The sequence below is a fragment of the Penicillium chrysogenum genome (assembly GCF_028827035.1).
Source record: "Penicillium chrysogenum strain IBT 35668 chromosome Unknown utg000001l_segment0_segment0, whole genome shotgun sequence".
In the NCBI taxonomy this organism is placed as follows: Eukaryota; Fungi; Ascomycota; class Eurotiomycetes; order Eurotiales; family Aspergillaceae; genus Penicillium; species Penicillium chrysogenum.
Window position 1 is genome coordinate 1,899,723 of NW_026622749.1, and position 20,566 is coordinate 1,920,288.

Here is a 20,566-nt window from a genome sequence, read left to right on the forward strand (position 1 = left end):
GGCTAACCTTTGGTCCATCCTTTTTGAACCTTCAACCGCCCTCCAATTTTCAATTTTAACTCCTACTTTTTGGCCATATTATCTGTATCAATTACAATTATTCTCGCTGAGATCAACCTCTCTAACCTGTTTCTTCAGTGCAACAACGATCGGCGGACTAAACGCATTGGCCCACTCCCGAGCTCCGCCACATCTGGGCAGCTCCTCCTCGTCCCTAGCTGACATCACCGCATTCCTCACCGCACTCGCGCTGGCATATACAAACCAACTTCTGTTGGATGCGTGGGGTATATATTGTACATGCATTGAGCCCTTAATGTTGAGCTTTCCGGTATAAGCTGGTTTACAACATCTACAGCTTCGGCCCAGGATGCCACAATTCTCGTCATGATGAACCAGCTGCCGTCCTTCCTGCAGCCTGCCGTCCGGAAGCCACGATATTCGATCCGACCATTTTACACCACATTGTTGGTGTTTACAGTCATTGCCACAGCGAGTTGGTTCCTCACTGGTACTACAAATGAACATGGGCAGTTTGCGCAACCGGGCACAGGGCCGCATATAGACCTGTTCAAACGAGAGAGCGAACTAGAGGTATCTTTCCCTTCCCAAATACTTTCCTGTGAGATGGCGCCGAAGGCTAAATATTGATCTGTTACACGATGATATAGTGCCGCTTGGTCCGCAACGTCAAAAATCAGTGTGAATATGTCCGCGCCAACTGCCCCGACCACGAGGACGGCCTAATCTCCTATCTCCAATTCTACTATTGCGGGCTGGCGGATGCAAAACCGGTAGCGTTCGTGATATTGATCCTCTGGTTATCACTACTCTTCAGTACCATCGGCATCGCGGCAAGCGATTTCCTGTGTATTGATCTGAGTACTTTGGCTAGCATTCTAGGACTGAGCGAGAGTCTCACAGGGGTGACATTCCTTGCATTCGGCAATGGAAGTCCTGATGTTTTCTCCACTTTTGCCGCCATGCGGTCGAATAGTGGGAGCTTGGCCATTGGTGAGTTGATGGGCGCGGCGACTTTTATCACGTCTGTTGTTGCGGGCTCCATGGCATTGGTCCGGCCATTCAAGGTCGCGCGAAGAAGTTTTGTCCGAGACGTTGGTTACTTCATAGTGGCCGTCGTTTTCAGTATGTTTTTGTTGGCCGATGGGAGACTTCATGTATGGGAGTCAGCTACGATGGTAGGCTTGTACGCCTTCTATGTCGTAATGGTGGTGACCTGGCACTGGTACATGGTACGGCGACGCCGAAAGAATGAGAGAGACCTTGCAGCTCGGGCTCACTTTCATATACCGGAGAATCAAGAGCTGGACATCGAAGAGGCCGCCGAGGACGATGATCCAGGCGTAGCGTCCGAGTCACGAAGTCTGCTCCGTGGAGCCTCAACTGAAGATTTTGATCTTCTGGAACGCGCTGAGGCCGTTCCTCTATGGAAAGAAGAGGATGACGAGGACGACGAGACACGCAACCGGTACTTGGCCGAGATCCGTGATAACATGCACGTCTATCGACCTGTGCAATCGAGGCGCAATACGATGAACCCCATTCGGCCAAGTCTTGTTGGTGCATTGGAGTTTCAATCCGTTCTTCACTCGCTGCAGAAATCAAGGAACACCCATCGCAATCCGACAATAAGCCTAAACAGTTATTCAGACGATGGCGAGGCCGATTTTGACACTCGGTCGGTGGCGTCGCATCCTCGCGCTAATCGACCATCCGCTACTAACGACCGCCTATCGCCGTCCAGTGCAGCAGGTTCCTCTCGAGTTCGAGCTGTCTCGGCGAACGATGCCATGGGTTTGAAATTTGACTCCAGTGTTTTGGAGCCCCGGGCAACACAAGGCCCACTGCTTACAGTGAGCAGACCTTCTTTTGAGGACACTTCAGGACAAGAAGCCATGCGGTCTCGCCAGCTACCTCGAATTGATACCGGGACAGCGTTGGATGTGTCTCCTCCGAATCGGTCGCCGAATCTGAGCCCAGTTACCACAGGTCCTCAAACTCGTCCTCAAACTCCTGACCGGCTGGCTCCATCAGACGCTTTTAACTCCCCCAACTACAACGACGGAGGGGCAAACGAACGGTCCCCTATGTCAGTATCTCCTAGGGGCACTACAATCCGCCGTCACTCGGGCTTCGGGTTAGAAAGCCCTTCGGTGCCATTCCCATCGTATACTGATTTACCCTCCGTGGCATCATCACGAGCGCCCAGCATTCGACTTCCAAATTCATCCAGTCAATTAGAACGGCTGCAAGTCCACGATGGGTATGATGATTTCGCTCATGTAGGCCTCCCTTTCCGCAAATACCTAAGGAGCTGGTGGCCTGACTCGATCCCCCCTCCTCAGCAGATTGGTTGCACGCTCTTCCCGACCTTGGCGGGCTGGAAGTCTAAAGGTGTCTGGGAACGACTGCTTGGTATTGTCGCAGCTCCCAGTGTGCTGCTTCTTACTATAACCGTCCCAGTCGTTGAGCCAGAGGCACCAGAGCCTGTGGAAGCGGACCCCATACCCTCGTTGATTGTTCAGGATGTCGGCGATGGAGATAATCCCTCTCCAAGGGTTCGACTTCCAGCCGATAGTCCAGTGATTATGGCTCAGGGACATGACTATGCCGGGCCAGCTTCTAATGCGCCGCCAACGCACCCTCATCGAAAATCCTCGTTTGAACACACTGGTCGCCCGCGATGGGACTCGGAACTCCCGGCAGTGCCGATGCCAGGTTCAGCTCCTGCGCATCCTGCGCCAACAAAGGACTGGAATCGCTGGTTGGTTTCCATCCAGCTTTTCACAGGTCCGTTCTTCGCCGTGCTCATCGCCTGGACGACCGTGGACGAGGATCGTCAGCCACGCAACCTCATTCTTCCCTCCCTCGTTTCCCTCTTATTCTCATCCATCTGTCTCACAGCCCTGCTAATAAGCACCCGTCACCGACGAAAGCACCGACGTCCCAGTGCAGACCTTTCCCTCCCGCTCCTTCCCGACGAATCCCAACCTCACACCTACACCCTCCCACCGCAATGGCGGCCTTTCCTCTCCCTACTTGGCTTTTTTGTCGCCATATCCTGGATCGCAACGATCGCCACAGAAGTTGTCTCTCTTCTCAAGACTATCGGCGTTATCCTTAACATCTCCGATTCCCTACTCGGGTTGACCATCTTCGCCGTTGGAAACTCGCTAGGCGATCTGGTCGCTGACATCACTGTTGCCCGACTCGGGTATCCGGTCATGGCTCTGAGTGCCTGCTTCGGCGGTCCCATGCTGAATATCCTCCTTGGTATCGGGCTTGGTGGCCTGTATATGACCCTCAACGGCAGGAACCAGAGACACAATGAGGCATCGCAGGATGTTGACCCTGTGCAAGTGCCCTATGAGATCGTCATCTCCAAGGTGCTTGTTATCAGCGGCGCGACGCTTTTGGTTATCCTAGTTGGGCTTTTGATTGTTGTCCCTATGAACAATTGGAGAATGGATCGCAGGATTGGTTGGGGTCTTATCGCTGTTTGGTGTGTGGGTACCCTGGGAAATGTGATTGCAGAAGTTGTCTTGTGAATGTGAATTGGTGTCGGAGGATGAACGACACAAATCTCAAATGACGAGTATTGGGTTGGTCTTTCTTTTGGTTTAGTTTGGTGTCGGTGTTAGGCATTATGGGGATGTTCTTTTTTCCTGTTTCAATGTATAGCTCATCGCATGCTGCTAGTACAGTATTTCTGCATATGGAGTAATTGTGATCACCACTACTGAACATAGCAATATTGCCTTGTAAGGCCATTGAAAGTTATAGGGATGGACCCATAGCTCACCGTCATTTCAGTCATCAGCCTCAGTGGTTTTAGTCCAGTTCCTCTCTGTAGTTTCTTCGTTTCTCCTTTCCTTGCAGTTTCAGTAGCCTTAGCAATTCATCGTCCACCACTTGTCAAAATCTAGCCACTTGCCTTCTCCAGAAGCTACATCGGTCACTTGGGCATTCGTCCCTCTTAAGCTGCGTAAGCCAATCATCATTAGCACGCAGTCTATCTCAGCCTTTTCTCTTCCTTGGTATCCCGATCTTGGGGAAACCCTACCGTCTCCGATATACCCAAACAGAATACGTTCATATAAAGGATACCGGATCTAGAATGTCTATTTTTCTTAACCCCGTATATAGATAAAGAAATTCATTGGTCTATGTATCTCCTTATAAAGGAAATTTAGTTTATGTAACATCTAACTATCCACTAGTTATTGCCTAAGGGCAGGGAAGTGTAATTCTCACACTTAGGACCAAAAGACCATAGCAAAAATCGGAACGCCCGATTATCGCTGTAACGGTGTATATATCAGGCCCCCGATCTCCATTAGGGATCTTAAGCAGTTATGGCGTAATCCATGTGGGAGCTGACCACCCCAAAACACCGTAATAAGCGACATATTCTACGCTTAGATCTTAGAAGGTTCTTATCTTGTTTCATTGTTTGTCGATAGTTCAGCACTATATGTTAGTTTGGGACCTGGAAGCTATGTTGCCACGATACCAGCTAGAAATATATATCTTAATCTCCAAATTAGAAAAGAAAAGAACATTTTTAAACTTCCCAAGGAGGTTAAATTTTGCGTGAAGAGCATTAGGCTGTAAGGAACAGTTCCTATAGGCAACCGTTGCTGCGATATCATGGTGTGATATATCGCATGTGAATTACGTTATGGTATTTACATCGGTCCATATGCGCCTCGAACCTGTTTGGGAAGTTTTCGTATGAGACTTTAAATCAGCCTTCTACTCCCCAAATATTGGGGTAGCATGTGGTGGGTGGATGGCTTGAGGGATGCTGATTCTGCCCAATTGGTAAATATCTTTATGCCAGAGCGGATCACATTTAGGGTCCTCGCAACTGTGATGCGGGTGACTGGAGATTAACACATACATGGGCCTGCAGTAAGAGTGTACTGAAACTATTGAGTCTGATAGGCCCCCTTTAAAGCATCTCACACCTATTTACTCCGTGGGTCTCTTTCATTTCCCAAATCTCGCTTTCTGTTCGTCTCCGTCGATTCACTTCCAGACTTCCCGTTCACTCCTGGGGGCCAATAGTGAAGATGGCGACCCCAGGAGCTGTACAAACTCCTGGTAGTTCGTACATGTTGCTTGTCAATCGACTCAACCAGAACAGCCGTGAGTGAAATGCTATCGTATCAACGGGATGGAATTCCTGAGAGCGGGAAGTTAAGAGATGGGCGGGACGGAAGCCGTGTAAGATAAGATTAAACGTGAGATTTTAGCGTATTCCTGAAATTGCTGACATGCAGTGACTGCTCAACCCCCGCTCGGAGTCGGATAGCCGGAGAGTCAGAGAGTCAGAGGCCCCAGAGGGACCAGACAGACCACATAGCGGGTCACGTTATGCCCCAAATGTGACTCTTTCTCGGAAGAGCTTAGTTTCCCAAGTTTGGCCTCTAAGACTTGGGATTATCCCATCCTCCCCATGGGGTATTACACTTGAAGGCCATATAAATGTAGCCCTTTGCCGCGGGTACCGGGATGGCAAAAAATAAGGTGCCAAGAAGGGGCGCTGAGAGGATCATAGGGTGTAGCCGCCAATCCACGGGCAGCCAAGACAGGTACAGGTCTTGTATAGGGTCAGATCACGTCAATCCCCAAACCCGTGAAGGCTCGAGCGGAGGCGCCTTGAGTCTTGCCGTCCGCTTGTTTAGGAAAATCTCCAAGCCACCACTTGGGTGGCATTTTCGTCAGCCAAGAAGCCAAAACCCTAACGGGAGGATGATCGTTGCACTCACTTTCTGGGATTGCGGGAAGATTTCCCGGTGCTCGTGTCCAACCACTGTGGGTTCCAATGTTGTAACAGTTTGATACTAGGTGTGGTCTTGGCAAGTTAGTGGCCACTGCATATGTAGGGCCTGGAGCTTTACTTATTTCAGAGAAAGCACGGCAATCGATAGTGGCGATCGAATATTGGTGACTTCCTCCGTTAAATCAATCGCAACCTCCGGAGTACAGAACACGTGGAAATAAGTGGCTCCATGCCCTCGGCTATGCCAAAGGGGTTCCGCCTCCCTGCATAGCGAGCATATCTAGAGTGTCTAAGAACGATACCATCGTCTACCTTTTGCCTGTTCCAGCTAGTATAGAATAGGGGACTGGCATCGTTGGAACACATTATCATCCCTGTGAGCCAGTTTGCCATTGATTCGGCCCTGGCGGAGCGCCGAGAATCATGCACAGGAATAGGGCGTGGGCCAGATATATCCCTGTCTGTCTACCCCACGGACCTCCCAAACTGGGGCCGTCGACAGCCGCTGAGGAAGATTCAACTTGCGCTTGAAGCTTGAAGAGAGCAATTCACATGTTAATTGATGGTATAACTATTGGAACATGCTCTCGCTTCGCTCCGTTGCCAAGTCTTCAAGATAAAGGATGCAACATCGTAACTGCTTGGTTGCGCAAGCCAAGTGGCTAAAAATATACCTTTGGCAATACGAGGCATTGAGGGGATTTTTGTCCCGGAGGCAGAACAGCCCACCGAGGAAACAATGGACCCATGAGGAGGGTCTCCAAGGTTGTCGATTGGATGCCAAGGGACCTGGCGATGACCAAGATGGGGCCGATGCGTATTGTCCGAACACCTGGCGCCGCAAAGGGTTAGGATAACAACAACACACGAGGTCTTCAGGGTCCATAAGGGGTCGCGATCCTCGATCCATTCGAAGGTTTGGTTGTTTTTCTTTTTTTTTCTTTTTGGCCTGAGCGTCCAATACGAGACTGGGGTTTCGCGATTGTAGTTTGATTACTATAAAATCTCCCGCTCGAGCCTGCAGATCCCCATCTGCATATCAGGTAGCCAGAGACTTGATATAACCGTCAGCAATCGACTAACCCTCGCACACTTCGAGAAAAAAAGAAAAAGAAAGATGAGAAGGCAACAGTCTGGGCTGGCTTGCGAGGAATGTCGTCGACGGAAAGCACGATGCGATCGTGTGCGTCCTCAGTGCGGTATATGCGCCGATGCAGGCCGTACTTGCATCGTCGTTGATAAAAGATCTCCACGAGGGCCCAAGAAGGGACAATTAAAGGATTTGCGATATCGGTTAGGTGAGTCGGGTCTAGTTGAAGAGCTCTGGCAATAGTGTCCACTGACCTAGACGGGCTACCACAGCGGTGATCGAACAACAACTGATCAATCAGAACCAGTCCCTTGACAGTAGTCACATATTACCAGACTCAAATAGAGGAAGCCTGGAACGAGAAGCGTCAAATGAACTTCACTGTGAAGATGGCACGGTAGGATGCGACATGGATGAGTTGCAAATGTTGAACTTTGCTTCATCTGAAAATATCTCCGTGTCTGACCGGCAGGAGGCAATTGACTGGACGATGGCGTATGATTGTCGGGAAGAGAGAGCGGGTACTTGGAACCATCTCGATCTGAGCAACCCTCGACCATGTCTCATCACTCCTATTTCGCCCATTCAAACTTCTGCAAGCGACATGACGCCCAAGGGGGAGCTGGATATGTCCGATCTCATGCAAGCTGATCTGTATGGAGGTTATGGTCCCTAAAGCAAAGGGTCTGAAAGCTGATATTACTGCATCTTTATAGGGATCTACTATATTTTGAGCGAGTCCATCCAATTGTCCCGATGATACACAAACGACGCTATCTTTCATGGGCCAACGAGAAAACGGTCTCACCTGCTCGAGCTTGCTTGCGCTCAGCCATGCGCACCATCGCTGCCGCCATGTCCGCTCAGTTTTGCGCGTTTTCTGATAAACTCTATGCCTGTACCCGAAGTATGCTGGAGGTGCAAGACGTACAGGGCGAGAACGGTTTGCCATGGATGACAACCACTAGAGCGTCTCGCCGCCGGATTGAACACGAGATGATCCAGGCATGGCTCTTACTTGCCCATTGCGAGTTCTTACGCAAGCCTGAGCAGGACGCCCTCCTCGCCTCGACCAGGGCGGTTAGGCTTCTCCAGCTCTCTCGGCTATTTGATATTGACATGCACGATGATGAGACCTCGCCGAATGAGAACTCAGGATCCTGTCCGTCAGGTTCTCCTTCCACGACGCAGAATCTCCCAGATGAAGCGTGGATAGAGACCGAAGAAAAGCGGCGAACGCTGTGGACAGCCTTTGTCCTCGACTGTTTATCCAGTATGCTTAGCGATCGACCATCAATGTTGCACGAAGAGATGGTCGGTGAACTGCTCCTCTCCTTTCCTTGTGACAATAGACAGTTCAGCTGACAAGATTGACCCTACAGATAAACACACGTCTTCCGATGCCCGAGAGGGATTTTCAAAGTGGCCAGCGACCAACCCCCATGGGCTTCCTACCCGAAACAATGGGCAAGACCGGTGACTGCGAGACACTGTCCTCTTTTGCCCAGTGCGTTGTGCTCGCAAACCTTTTCGGGCGTTGCATAGCACACCGACGACTCGCACAGTCAGTATCCTTTCCAGAGTCTGGCTCCGAGTCAAAATCGCGGCAGTTTTGGATGAGGCACGAATGGCTGGCCGCGGCAGCCGCCCATGCAACAAGAACGATGCCACCGACACAAGCCCCCAATGAGTGTAAATCGGAGACCACAAAGTGTGATCCATTGGCTGCTTTCAATCGTATCCTCGCCTACAGCGCATGTATATCCCTTAGCGAGACGGCCGAAGCAAGGGCATGGGAGACCCTCGACGATCACACGCTGGCTTTGTCATATAGACAGGTAGCCAGCCAAGCCGCATACGAAATCGCTCTACTTATTCAAAAGGCGCCTCGAATAGCTTTCTTTAAGATGCATCCTGTTCTTCCTAATGCAATATACTTGGCTGCCAGGTTTCTCAGAACTACGACGCCACACTTCGCGACTCCAGCAGAACATGACCACAACAGCATTCACCATCTACTCGTCGCCCTGGGTTATCTTAGCAGTGTCAATAATCTGGCCCGAGACCTGCTGGTCAAAGCCGAAGCAGACGTTGGGAAAAGTGCACGGATAGCAACTGAAGTGACGGGGTCAAATTGGGATGCGTTAATGGGCGATACATCTAGACATATAGGCATGATGGAAACATCTATATCAGTGTAGAGTCCAAATAAACTCAAAGCCATTACCGGCGTTATGTCTCCCGGTCGCCGAAGCTGCCTTTCATTTGTCTGAGGTAGATGTGAAATTATAATATATACGTTATCATCGTGCTTTGTCCGCTTCCCTCGCAGGTATAGATCTAGATGCAGTTATCTGAACGTGCTTTCGGGATTCAAGGGGTTCGAAATAACACCGAATTGACAATGAAGGCCCTTCACCTGCAGATCCAAATCGACGATAGGATGCCAGCCGCGTCTCCGATACATCCCCCAGACGCTCAGAATGCAGTGCCTGCGCCCCTGACTCGCTCTCCCAAGATAGCCAAAGCGTCGCTTACCATACCAGCAGTATCGTGATCCCATAATTGATGACTACGGCTAATTATATCACGACTCAGCTCTTCAGCTGCCAGCCCCCAGTCACGATCCTTCCAAGTACACAGTTCACCTGTTCGCCTGCTACTCCGAACCAGCCACTGTGACCTCTCGTACCGTACCTCACTGTACACGGCTAATGCTTCCGATGCCACAAAACCTGAGACATTCGGTGCCTCCGCCAACACAGCCAATACCTCCGCTAGAACCAGGGCGTCTTCTATCCCAAACCCAGCCCCGCCTCCCTGGTTTGGTGTTGAGGCATGTGCCGCATCCCCAGCTAAGCAAACACGGCCCTTGGCAAACGTCGGTACCGGTGCTTCTAGCATATCAAACACGGCCCATTTTTCTAGCTTCTCCGGGAACATCGAGACAGCTGACCGGACAGTTGGACCAAATTCGGCAAATGCTTTGGTTGCCTCGTCCCGCGTTGCCGGGAGAACATATCTCTTGCTATCGCTATTTGTTTGAATCTCAGGCCATTCCTCCTTGTCCATGATGAAAGCCTCGATGTGCATTGCATGCACCTCGGCGAGGGGGATAGTGAGTACAAATGCGCCTGGACCAGTATGAAGTACCGCACTGGATGTCTTTTCTGGGCCGAGCACAGCGGTTGCTTGCGCCAAAGGCACCATACCGCGGTATCCTAGTTGGTGTGAGTACTGGGCCCGAGGACAAAGTTCATCGGTTCCGAACATGGACGCGCGGACTTGAGATCTAATCCCATCACAGCCAATGACTATTGCTATTATTAGTACCGCCATGTTATTCAACAACCGGCAGCGCCTGATCCATTAACTCACCAACATCAGCATGGGCAATTTCGCCATCCCTGAACTTTAGCATTGCCCTCCCGGATTCATGATCTGTCTCAATCGAATCTAGCCATTTCCGGTATTGAACGCAGTCTTTCGGGATATGTTGGACAATTTGGTCGACGAAGTCGCACCGCCGACACGCCTTGTAGCCTCCCTTTACGTGAAGTTGAAACAACAATGCTGCGGTTGATGTGCGAGGATCTTCGCTGCCTTGTTCTCGAACACCGTCCACAAAATTGATCGTTCCACCTGACGGCGCACTCGCCACATTGGTAAAGCTTTGAAGGACGCATGGATCCAGCGCCTCCATGGCGCGCTGCGCGTTGGGCGTGAAGGTGATGCCGACGCCCAACTCACCAAAATTCTCGGCTCGTTCATAAATGGTGAAGCTAACATTCCGCTTCAACAGCCCGACAGCGAGGGCTAGGCCAGTGATGCCGCCGCCGACGATGGCAACCTCGAATGGGCTGTTGGCGGATCGAGTCATATTGAGGTCGGGTCGCGCGATAAACCGATGGGTGGATTTGAGGAATAACGACCTGGGCTAGATGAGTCTTATCATCCTCGATATTGTCCACATCAATAATCTTCTAGACGGAGTTTCTGCCGCTTCAATGACGTGGTTGGCTTTGTATCGGCGGACTCCGGAGTTTTTGTCGAACAAACCGGAGCCACATCTACTCCGAAGTACGTTGTTTGAAACTTGGCGCGGGGCCATAGAACAATGAACACAGCTGATATGCGTTTCGAGATGGCGTCAGGTCAACCTCGTGTACGGTGGGTCTGAGTTATTGGAACAGTATAACCTCTACATAACAGATCTCCTCTGCCGGAGCTTTCCTATCTCAGTCACCACTGTGAGCTCAAAGTCAGGGCTGCCCAGTGCCACGGATAAACCAGTGTGGACTATGGTCGAGAATATAGGCAAAATTGCACATTTTCTAAGGTATTTTGACTGAGCGCCTGCCTGGTTGATAATTAACCACCGAGGTCAGGTAGATTTCTAGGGTGATGAGTTAGATATGCTGCAAGAAATGGGATCGCATCATTCTTCTATTCTTCATCAGCCTGTCTGGTAAATAAGTCAGCCTTTTCACAGCCCAAATCAGGTGGAAGTTACCGAGGAATACATCAGAGCAGTTTTACAAAGATCAAACGAATGAAGCTTGGAAAATACAGATTGTAGGCGAGAAATATATCTAGAGTAGAGCTATCATTCTATATAATCCATGGAGGTAGACAAATGTGCAACTAGGATTAAAAAAAAGGAAACCATCAACGCAGGAACCCAGTGTCCTTCCAAACCTGGAAGTATTTCCTAACTACCGCGTCAGCCACCGGCTGCACGCCTCTCAGTGTCGGCGAATGCTCCACGGCATTATTCGTGGCCATGGTGACCCCACCGCAAGACATGTGCTGGAACTTGTGCTCAAAGAAATCGATCGCCTTGCCCGCGGGGTTATCCCAGGGGTCCTCACCAGGGAATGCCTTCACCCGTCTCAGCCAGTCATCTAGTGGGACAATCCCTTTCTCTGGGATGCCTAGAGCCTGAGCTAGTACAGGGACGATCTCTGCCCAAGGCTTCCGCACCGGGTTATCCACATGGTAAACGGGATGGCAGTCCGGCGCATCACGTAGTAGTAGGTCTGCTAGCGTAGCCGAGGCTTGCTCGAGGGGCAGCCAGGTTAAGATGCCTTCCACCGCTGGGAAAGAACGCAGGGTCTGAGCGGACTTGAACAGGAACCCGAGAACTTCCATGTGGTTCCAGTACCCAGTCTCCATGGATCCTGATAGCTGACCCAATCGGACTGTCATTGCGCGGAAACGCTCCGGGTACTGACCCAATGTCTCGTGGAGGATCCGCTCACATATGACTTTCGCCCCGCCGTAGCCGTTCGGAAGAGCACTGTCGATATTCAGATGTTCTTCCGGAACTTGAATCTCGCCGCCGTGGACGGATGGGTATTTACCCACCGCCGACAGGGAAGAGATGAATTGGAAGGCGAACTTGAAGTCGGTGGCCTTGCGGCGAGCTGAGATCTCTGCTGCAAGGTCCACAAGATTGCGCATGATCGTGAACTGGGCCTCATTTTGCTTGAGAGAGCGCAGGCCGTTGACAGGGAAGGCATTGTGGATAATGTGAGTGACGTGGCAAAGTAAATGTTTGTACTCCTCTGTGTCTAGACCCAACTGTGCTTTGGAGGAGTCAGTCTCGATTACTTTCAATTTGGCGAGTTGTGAGGCATCTAGGGCAATGGACTTTGACTCCAGCGATTGAAGCTGGCGGTGCAATGGGTCACGAGGGGTAGCGTCCTTAGCTCTCGCACCTCCGATCGCCGGTCGATTCAGGCAGTAGACCCGGTCGACCGAAGGAAGAGAGACTAAATGGGCAATAATGTGGCTTCCAAGACTCCCGGTCGTCCCTGTGACGAGGACAGCCTTGCCGTACTCAGAAGAGTCAGTGAGATCTCCGGAGTAGGCAGGGATTGTGAAGCCTCGGATAGTTTCTTTGACATAGTCATCAGCAACCTGCTTTTTCTCGTTCAATTCCTCCTCGGATAGGTCATGGTCGTCAACTTGTTGCTTGGCGACAGGGGGAAGACGACCAACGTTCTGCTCGACATCGTCGGCCAGAGCGATTATGACCCGTTGGACACGCACTTCGGGTAGCTTCCCATCGGTCCACTCAACATGTTTGTAGCCTGCATCGAGTAGCTCCTTTTCCCATTGGCGTTCGTCTACAACGGCGTGCGTGCGTCCGTCTTCAAAGAGCCACCAGCCTTCCAGAGTACCCCAAACGACGTCCACCCAATGCAGCGTGCTGTTCATTTCCAGCAACATCAGAAAGCCATCTGGGCGCAGGAATTTGCGGATATTTTGCGTCGAGACTTGGAGTGAGTGTGTAGCATGCACAGCGTTACTAGCAATCACAATGTGTTGCGAGCCGATCAGTAGCGGGTCGGACGGAGGTTGTTCAATGTCGTGCACAGCGAACTTCATGAAGGGGTACTGTTTGAACTTCTTCTTGGCTTGCGCCACAAGAGACGGCGAAAGGTCGGTAAAGGTGTACTCGACGGGGATTCCAAGCTTGGCCAGCGCGGGAACGAGAACTTTGGTTGTCCCGCCAGTCCCAGCACCCATCTCAAGGATCTTCAAGGGACCACGATTCTGAGCGCAAAGTCTCAAGCTTTCTGCAATACGGGAGAGGAAATCAGCCATCAGCTGGAAATACAGCTTGTTGAACGGCAGCTCGCCATAGAAAGCGGCAACTAGTTCACGATTTTTGGCATCTCCAAAAATGAGTTGGGGACCATCGGCCTTTCCCGACAAAACGTCTGCCATCCGAGAACCTATATTGTACGTAAGCTGGTGGGAAGGGCCATCGTCCGGGTGGTGGGACATGAGGTCGTCCAATATGGCTTGGGAGGACTGTGTAGGGAGAGGAAGGGCGGTGCGAGTAATGATGCCTTCGTCCACGTCTATGATTCTCGTCTCTTCGAGCATCTTGTACAAGTATTCATGGAAGCGGTGATGGCGAGGAACAAAGGGTACGGGCTGCAGCACTTCCCCCGGCTTGGCGGCCACCAGGTCGCAGCCCAGCTGCTTGAAGGCATCGCTTGTAAGCACGAGGCACAGTCTGGTTTGCTTCTGGGAGGCACCATCAAGATAGCCGGCGCATTTCCATTTCTTCAAGTAGGCATCGGTCTGCTCATTAGCTGCGCGGAAGGCCTCGATAACGGCAAATGCCGGCAGGCCCACCTCGTTGCCAAGGTCGATATAAGATCTAGAAATGTCCTCTTCTTCCAGCTTGGGGCTTGGCGTGGCAAGAATCCCGTCGTTGCTGGATGGAGGAGTGTTTCGGGACGAAGAAGCTGCATCCGAAGACTGCGAGGCATCATCCTCACCCTCAAGCCCAAGTGTAGACTGAAGGAAAGCGAGAATGCCTGGTACGTCAAAGATACTCATGAGTTCAGACTGTTCCAAGGTGCAATTAAAGGTGGTTTCGACCTCGCGGGCCATCTCCATTCCCATCAGAGAATCAATCCCAATGTCTGCCAGTGCATCGGTTTCATTGATTTCCTCAGGCTCGAGTCCAGAGATATCTGCCAGGACGGGAAGAAGCTTCGCCCATAGTTCAGTCTTGGTGTTCCTCTTTTGAACCTGAGCACGAGCGGGCGGTGATGTCGTCATAGATGAATACTGGTTCTCAGTTGGCGCAGAACTGATGGGAGCAATTGTAGCGGGGAACGGTACAGGCGGTGCGGCAATAACAACGTTCGTGAAAAGTTCACTCCTTTAAGCTATATCAGAATCGTGATTCGTAGGCGGAATAAAATACTCACATGGATCTAGCACTGAATTTGACGCCAAGTAGGGCCTCGTCAAGTAGCCTAGATGCCGAATCGAACACAAAAATGTCTGTTATAAAGGTGTCTCCTTCTGTGCGCTTGTGTGTCGCAAGGATTTGCCATTCGCTTTGATGGTCGGTGTAAGATCCTTCGCTGATTTTCCGCAGGAGACTCGGTGACCTCATCCATTGCTCAATGCCATCGGCAATATAGACGGTGTCATCTGCGGTGTTCCGGCCCGGAGCAAGACAGTTCACCCAAATGCTGCCAACCTGGGAAAAAGTCTCCCCGAGGGCGAAGTCAAGCCAGGAGTCCCGAGACCGTCGCTTCACAACTCGGCCAGCTGACTCGCTCGGTCGCCCAACCAGCCTTTGCAGGCCGCGGAATTTGGGGGCGTAGCTCACGAGGTCCGAGTAAACTTTATATATGCTCTGCCCTTGAATCACTTCGTCAGCATCGTCAGCAGACTCCAACGCCCGCAGGCATCGTTCATGCGTTACAAGCCGCTCCAGCCTACTAAACTCGAAGTTTGAGCGGGCGTCATCGGCACGGTGGAACTCAAGCTGTCCGCTCAGATGCACAGTCTTGCTAGAGTCGTCGGCTTCACTGGTCAACTTGAACTTCCAACCTTCAGGGGCGTGTCCAGAACGTTCGAATTCAAGAAATACTGTCCTTGTTGGATCCATCACAAGCGGGAGGTGATTCAAGACGTTATAAATGTGGGGATGCAGCTCATTGGCCGCAATGACTTCCAGTCGAACGCTTGTGATTGCCTGGATTGCGGTGTCAATCCCGAATATGGGCGGACAGGCCTGGACAGTTTTTCCCAATGTGTATCCTGAGACAATATCGACATATGATTTCGTGGTTGTATTGATGCGGAACCGACAATCGGTCTCAGTCTTGTCGCCGTATCCCATGAAAGTGTAGAGGCCTGGTGCCGGAGCTTCTTGGTCCACACCACCGTTTTCATACACCAGTCGCTCGATTACCACCGGCTTTGGGGGCGGCTTAAACTCGAGCCAATGGCGATACTTCTCGAATTGGTACGGTGGGAGCATGATGGGTGCATATCCATAGGTTTGCGCCCGGGAGTGTGGCCAGAACGAGCAGGGCAACCCAGCATTCCACAGACTCATGGTCACGTCGGCGAGTTGTCGGGTCCCCTGAGTGGTGCCAGTGACACTGACTGGCTGGAAGGTGGAACCCTTCGGCATCCCCAACGCCCTGCCTGTCATTGTCGTTATGGTGGAATTAGAGCCAGCCTCCAACCAGATGGCCTCCGGATACTGACTCGCAAGTCTTTGGACGGCATGGTCGAAGTAGACAGGATTCCTCATGTGCTCAGCAACGTAAGCAGGTGAGATCGGACCGGTCTCCCGCTGCTCGGTTGCCCTTTCGAGAGGTATGTGGGCATTTCCAAAGCTCAGACTGCGGCCCAGGGCCTCCAGTTGTGGCCTCAAGTGCTCAACTAGGGTCGAATGGAATGCATTAGTCACGTCTAGCCTCTTGTGTTTAATTGGGATATCAAGGGTTGAAACTGTCTGCTGCACAGCATCAATTGCAGCGGCTGAACCAGCGATGGTGAAGCTCTTCGGGCCATTGAAACAGGCAATTGTCGCATGTCCAGCCCGTTCAGTTTCACCAAGACGCGCATTTGAAGCAACCAAGAGCTTTTCCACATCGTTTCGGTCCGCTTCAACTGCAATCATGGACCCCTTCTCCGGGCCCCAGCTCTCTTTGATAATCTTCGACCGGCCATGGACGAGCTTGAGCGCATCCTCCAGGCTGAGGATGCCTGATACGCAAAGTGCGGTGAGTTCTCCGAATGAGTGGCCAACCAAGGCTGCTGGTTCAACGCCGCAATCGATCCAGCTCAACGCACATGAATACTGCATGGAAAGGAGCAGCGGCTGGAGTACGGCCGGGTCAAGGATCGGCTCGCTTTGGAATATTCCCGGGTAGATACTACCCGCCCCGATCGACTTGCAGACACTGTCGCATCGATCGAGGTATTTACGTAGCACTGTGGCTTTGTCAAAGACTCCTCGGTCGAGGCCAACGGATTTGGACACCTGGCCCCCGAAGCACAAGATAACAGGTCGTACGGAAGGCACCGCAAATGTTTCGAAAGACGCCAGCTTTTCTTCGAGTTCAGTGATGGACTCGGCGCCGAACACGAAGCCCCGGCTAAGCGACCAGTTAGATTGCCGATTGACGTTGAATGACAAGTTCTCAATTCCTAGTACGTCTCTCGAGATGACCTTGTTCTTGATGAATTGGCGCAGTCGTGTGGCATAGGCCCGAATGGCTTTGTCGTCGAGCCCAGAAATATAAAATGGACATCTGAAAGTGGAAGTCGGCGATGTTAGATCCGCGCTTCCGTGACCGACTGCTTCACTTCCTGAGGGGTATTTCGGTGCCTGCTTAATCACCATGGAAGCATTTGAGCCAGCTGCGCCATAATTGTTGATGAGTGCTACCTTGGACTCGTCTTCCCAAGGGAGGGCTGCTTTCGTGATCTCCATATTATCCGCAGGTGAAGCCTTGATAGACGCGCTCATGGAGGTAAAGCTGGCCTGTGGGGGTATGCGACTTTCTTGCATCATCAACAACATCTTGATCAGTGCTACAACCCCAGAGGCACCCTCAGTATGACCAATCAGCCCCTTCACAGAGCCGAGTTGAAGAGGCTTTAGCCCCGCGCGGACGGAGCCACCAAAGACCTGGCGAATGCTGTCGTACTCTGCTGGGTCACCAACCGGAGTTCCTGTCCCATGAGCCTCGACGACCGAGATATCATTAACTTCCAACCCGGCCTTGCCGACAACGTTCTGGAACACGTTGGTCAGGGAAGACGGGTTGGGAACAAAGATCGGAGTATCGTTTTGATTCTGGTTGATGGCGGTTGCCGAAATCACACCCAGTATCTGATCGCCGTCGGCAATAGCATTGGATAATTTCTTCAAGAACACGGCGCCAATAGCCTCACCTCGACAATATCCATCAGCCTTTGCATCAAACGGCTTGCATTGCCCAGTAGGACTGAGGAACGATCCTGCAGCCAGGTTCTGGAAGAACATCGGGGTGCTATAAAAGTTCGTGCCACCCGCCAAGGCAGCAGAACAATCACCGCTCAGGATAGCCCGGCAGGCTAGATCTATGGCGACAGTTGATGCTGAGCACGCGGTATCGAGCATCATTCCTGGGCCCGTCCAACCAAAGTAATGACTAACCTTCCCAGCGATGTAGCTTCGAAGGGCACCTGTGGCGGAAAAGGCCGTCGGGGAAGTATGAGAGATATTGTTTTCATAGTCATTGGCGACGCAGCCAATATAGCATCCAATTCGGCGATCTGCACCAGGCCTGTGATAGTAGCCCGACTGTGCCACGGCCTGATAGGCAGTCTGCAAAATCAGTCGTTGCTGTGGATCCATGTGGAGGACCTCGCGAGGAGACTTCCTGAAAAACTTGTAGTCGAAAGCGTCGTAGTCATCGATGAAGTTTCCGTACCATTTCCTGTCCTCGCCGTCCTGGCCAGGTCGGAATACAGTCTCCATTGCAAAACGCTCGTTAGGGACAAGGTTCTTGTGCTGCGATCGGCCTTCCAACAGGATATTCCAGTACTGCTCCAAATCCTGTGCCCCGGCGACCTGGCATGACATGCCAATTACAGCGATATCGTTGTCGATACATCCTGACGGCATATCTGGATTTGAATGGCGTTGGCCAGTACTCTGAAATTCGTAGTGGGTGACTTGGCTGTTTAGTCTTCGCAGGAGGGTGGGCGGGACACATCGCTCTGGGCCAAATTCAATGACCTTAGAAGTCCTATCTTGCAATGAACTGGACACTGCGGAACGGAAGGTCTTCACCCAGTTAAATTGTTCCACCAGGAACGCACGCGAAGCAACTTCTAGTAGACTGTCATTGTCTGCTAGGATCTTCTCGGAGTTGACCCGTGTGCGAAGAATGAGAGAAGAAGCATCGGGCAATTGGAAAAGGGGATCTTTTCTACAGAAGCTAAACAGGGCTTCAAGATCGTTATTGTAGAGCTCGCCTGCATGAAAGCGTCCATGAAACTCGGTTTCGCTAGCTGTAAACCCTGCTCGTGAAAGATGTCCCTTCAAGTCGGAGGCAATTCGGGAAGGCGTTGTCACCGTAGCTCGATTATCGTCATATAGGACAGATATGTAAGCCTGTGCGTGTGGCTTGTTAGACTGAATCAGAAAAGCGAGAAATGGAGACTCACGCCCGGACAAATTTCCAGCACTTTCTTTAAGTCGGACAAAGATTGCCCACCTCTCCAGAAAGCGATCAATGACACTGATGATCCAGTCACATCAGAGATGTCTTGTGCGTCAGAGAGAGCTCCTAATACAAAGGCTTTGCGAAGCACCGCCGCGGCATTGTGGTGGAACTTTGCCCAGGATGAGCTGCTCGATACCACCAGGGCACTGAAAACGCCTAGGCAGCAGCCCACTGTCTCTGTTTGGGCGGTAGAAGGTAATTGAAACAGCTTGCCATCTCCATTCGCTGACTGTGATGACTCGACATATTGTAGGTATTCCACAAGTTGTGCGATGATGACAAGTGGCCCAAGAATGGCGTTGGGCAAATTTGCAACCGTAGTTCGAGGAGTAATGACTCCTGTTCGAAGCCATTCTGCTAGCCTACGGGCGTGGTCTGCGCCGGGAGTCTGTTGTAGTTTGGGAATTGATTCAGACAGAGCATCCCAGCCACTCTCGATGTCCTCGATAGCGCGGACAGCCCATTGGCTGGCAGCATCATCTTTGACGAATGACAGAATCCGACTGAAATACGTCTGGTCAAGGCTCATGGCCCCAGGCCCAAACAAAAGCAATGTCTTAGCACTCGGCATTGCCATAGTTGATGTGGTATCAGGTTGGGAAGCTGGACTGACGATCAAGTGGCAGTGTTGAGTACCACAAGTCTTACTTCAAGATGTATTTCGACTACTCAGGTCAAGAGTGCCATGGGATGAGGGTTTAGAAGTAACCATATAGAAGCCCGGAGAAACCATCTCCTTTCTGTGGCCGCCATGACAGACTCAGACAACTAACCTGCATTAGGAATATCGTCGGCCGTATTGCCAGACTGCGGCGCGGACTTGGAGAAAAACACGTCCCTGTGAACCGGAGTTTAATACCCTCGGCCGGAGTTTTCGGCCATATCCGGGGTCCATCGTCCTGGAGATAGCCATGGATGTAAAATGATGATATTCTGGGGCTGACCATCGGAGATGACCAACGGGAGAGGCAAAACTGTTAACTAGATACAGTGGGATCGAAGTATTGGGCTAACTACCTAGGTAGTTAACCCTTGTACCTAGCTAGGTGTACCGCCTTATATACCGCCTCGCTTTTAATATACTGCTATGAAAATAAACAGTAAGCCGCTTATGCGACCGTGTACTTCTCCGGTAGTATTCTCCCATAGTCTTTTTATGTATAATTTTAGTGGTCTTTTTGTAGCAGTCTCCCTTTTTACATACCTTTGACTGCTTAGTGTTGCTAGATCATGTGGCTAGGTACATACTAACTGCGAACACTTAACTAGAGGAGTTTTAGTCCGGCAGAAGCGGCAGAATTTGGAGAGCGGTATATCTAGGTACATCTTTCGGAGGTCCCACATACGGCACATCGTCCAAGGAGACATGATAGAGAAATTTTACAATGAAATTGATTGCTCGACTATGTGTACGGCAAATAGCTTCCAGGTCACTAACCTGGCGCGTTGAGTGGTTCACTTGGATAGGAAAATATATATATCTGGTGAATATCTTCAAAATAAGTCTGGTTTCACCCCACTCAGATTGAGTAGTCGTTTCCACACCACAGGATAATCCAGAGACTTGGGCCGAATACGGGAACTAATCTGCCTGCATGGGCTTTCATCCAGGAC

General features: G+C 51.3%; 4 protein-coding genes across 4 annotated transcripts; 2 read left to right on the plus strand and 2 right to left on the minus strand.

The window, feature by feature from the left end:
* Positions 1–387: 387 nt before the first annotated feature.
* On the plus strand, positions 388–3,569 carry N7489_000770 (sodium/calcium exchanger protein; the record flags this gene model as incomplete). Its single annotated transcript, XM_056706525.1, has 2 exons — positions 388–594; positions 672–3,569. 2 exons carry the CDS (start codon positions 388–390, stop codon positions 3,567–3,569), a joined length of 3,105 nt encoding a protein of 1,034 aa, XP_056570827.1.
* Positions 3,570–6,926: 3,357 nt separating this feature from the next.
* Positions 6,927–9,100, plus strand: N7489_000771 (uncharacterized protein; the record flags this gene model as incomplete). The annotated part of the gene is made up of 4 exons (XM_056706526.1): positions 6,927–7,107; positions 7,172–7,553; positions 7,616–8,213; positions 8,282–9,100. 4 exons carry the CDS (start codon positions 6,927–6,929, stop codon positions 9,098–9,100), a joined length of 1,980 nt encoding a protein of 659 aa, XP_056570828.1.
* Positions 9,101–9,377: 277 nt separating this feature from the next.
* N7489_000772 (uncharacterized protein) lies at positions 9,378–10,779 on the minus strand (the record flags this gene model as incomplete). Its single annotated transcript, XM_056706527.1, has 2 exons — positions 9,378–10,213; positions 10,278–10,779. 2 exons carry the CDS (start codon positions 10,777–10,779, stop codon positions 9,378–9,380), a joined length of 1,338 nt encoding a protein of 445 aa, XP_056570829.1.
* A 788-nt stretch (positions 10,780–11,567) lies between these two features.
* N7489_000773 (putative polyketide synthase) lies at positions 11,568–19,529 on the minus strand (the record flags this gene model as incomplete). Its single annotated transcript, XM_056706528.1, has 3 exons — positions 11,568–14,586; positions 14,636–18,861; positions 18,894–19,529. The coding sequence occupies 3 exons, from the start codon at positions 19,527–19,529 to the stop codon at positions 11,568–11,570; spliced, it is 7,881 nt and encodes a 2,626-aa protein (XP_056570830.1).
* Positions 19,530–20,566: the final 1,037 nt, after the last annotated feature.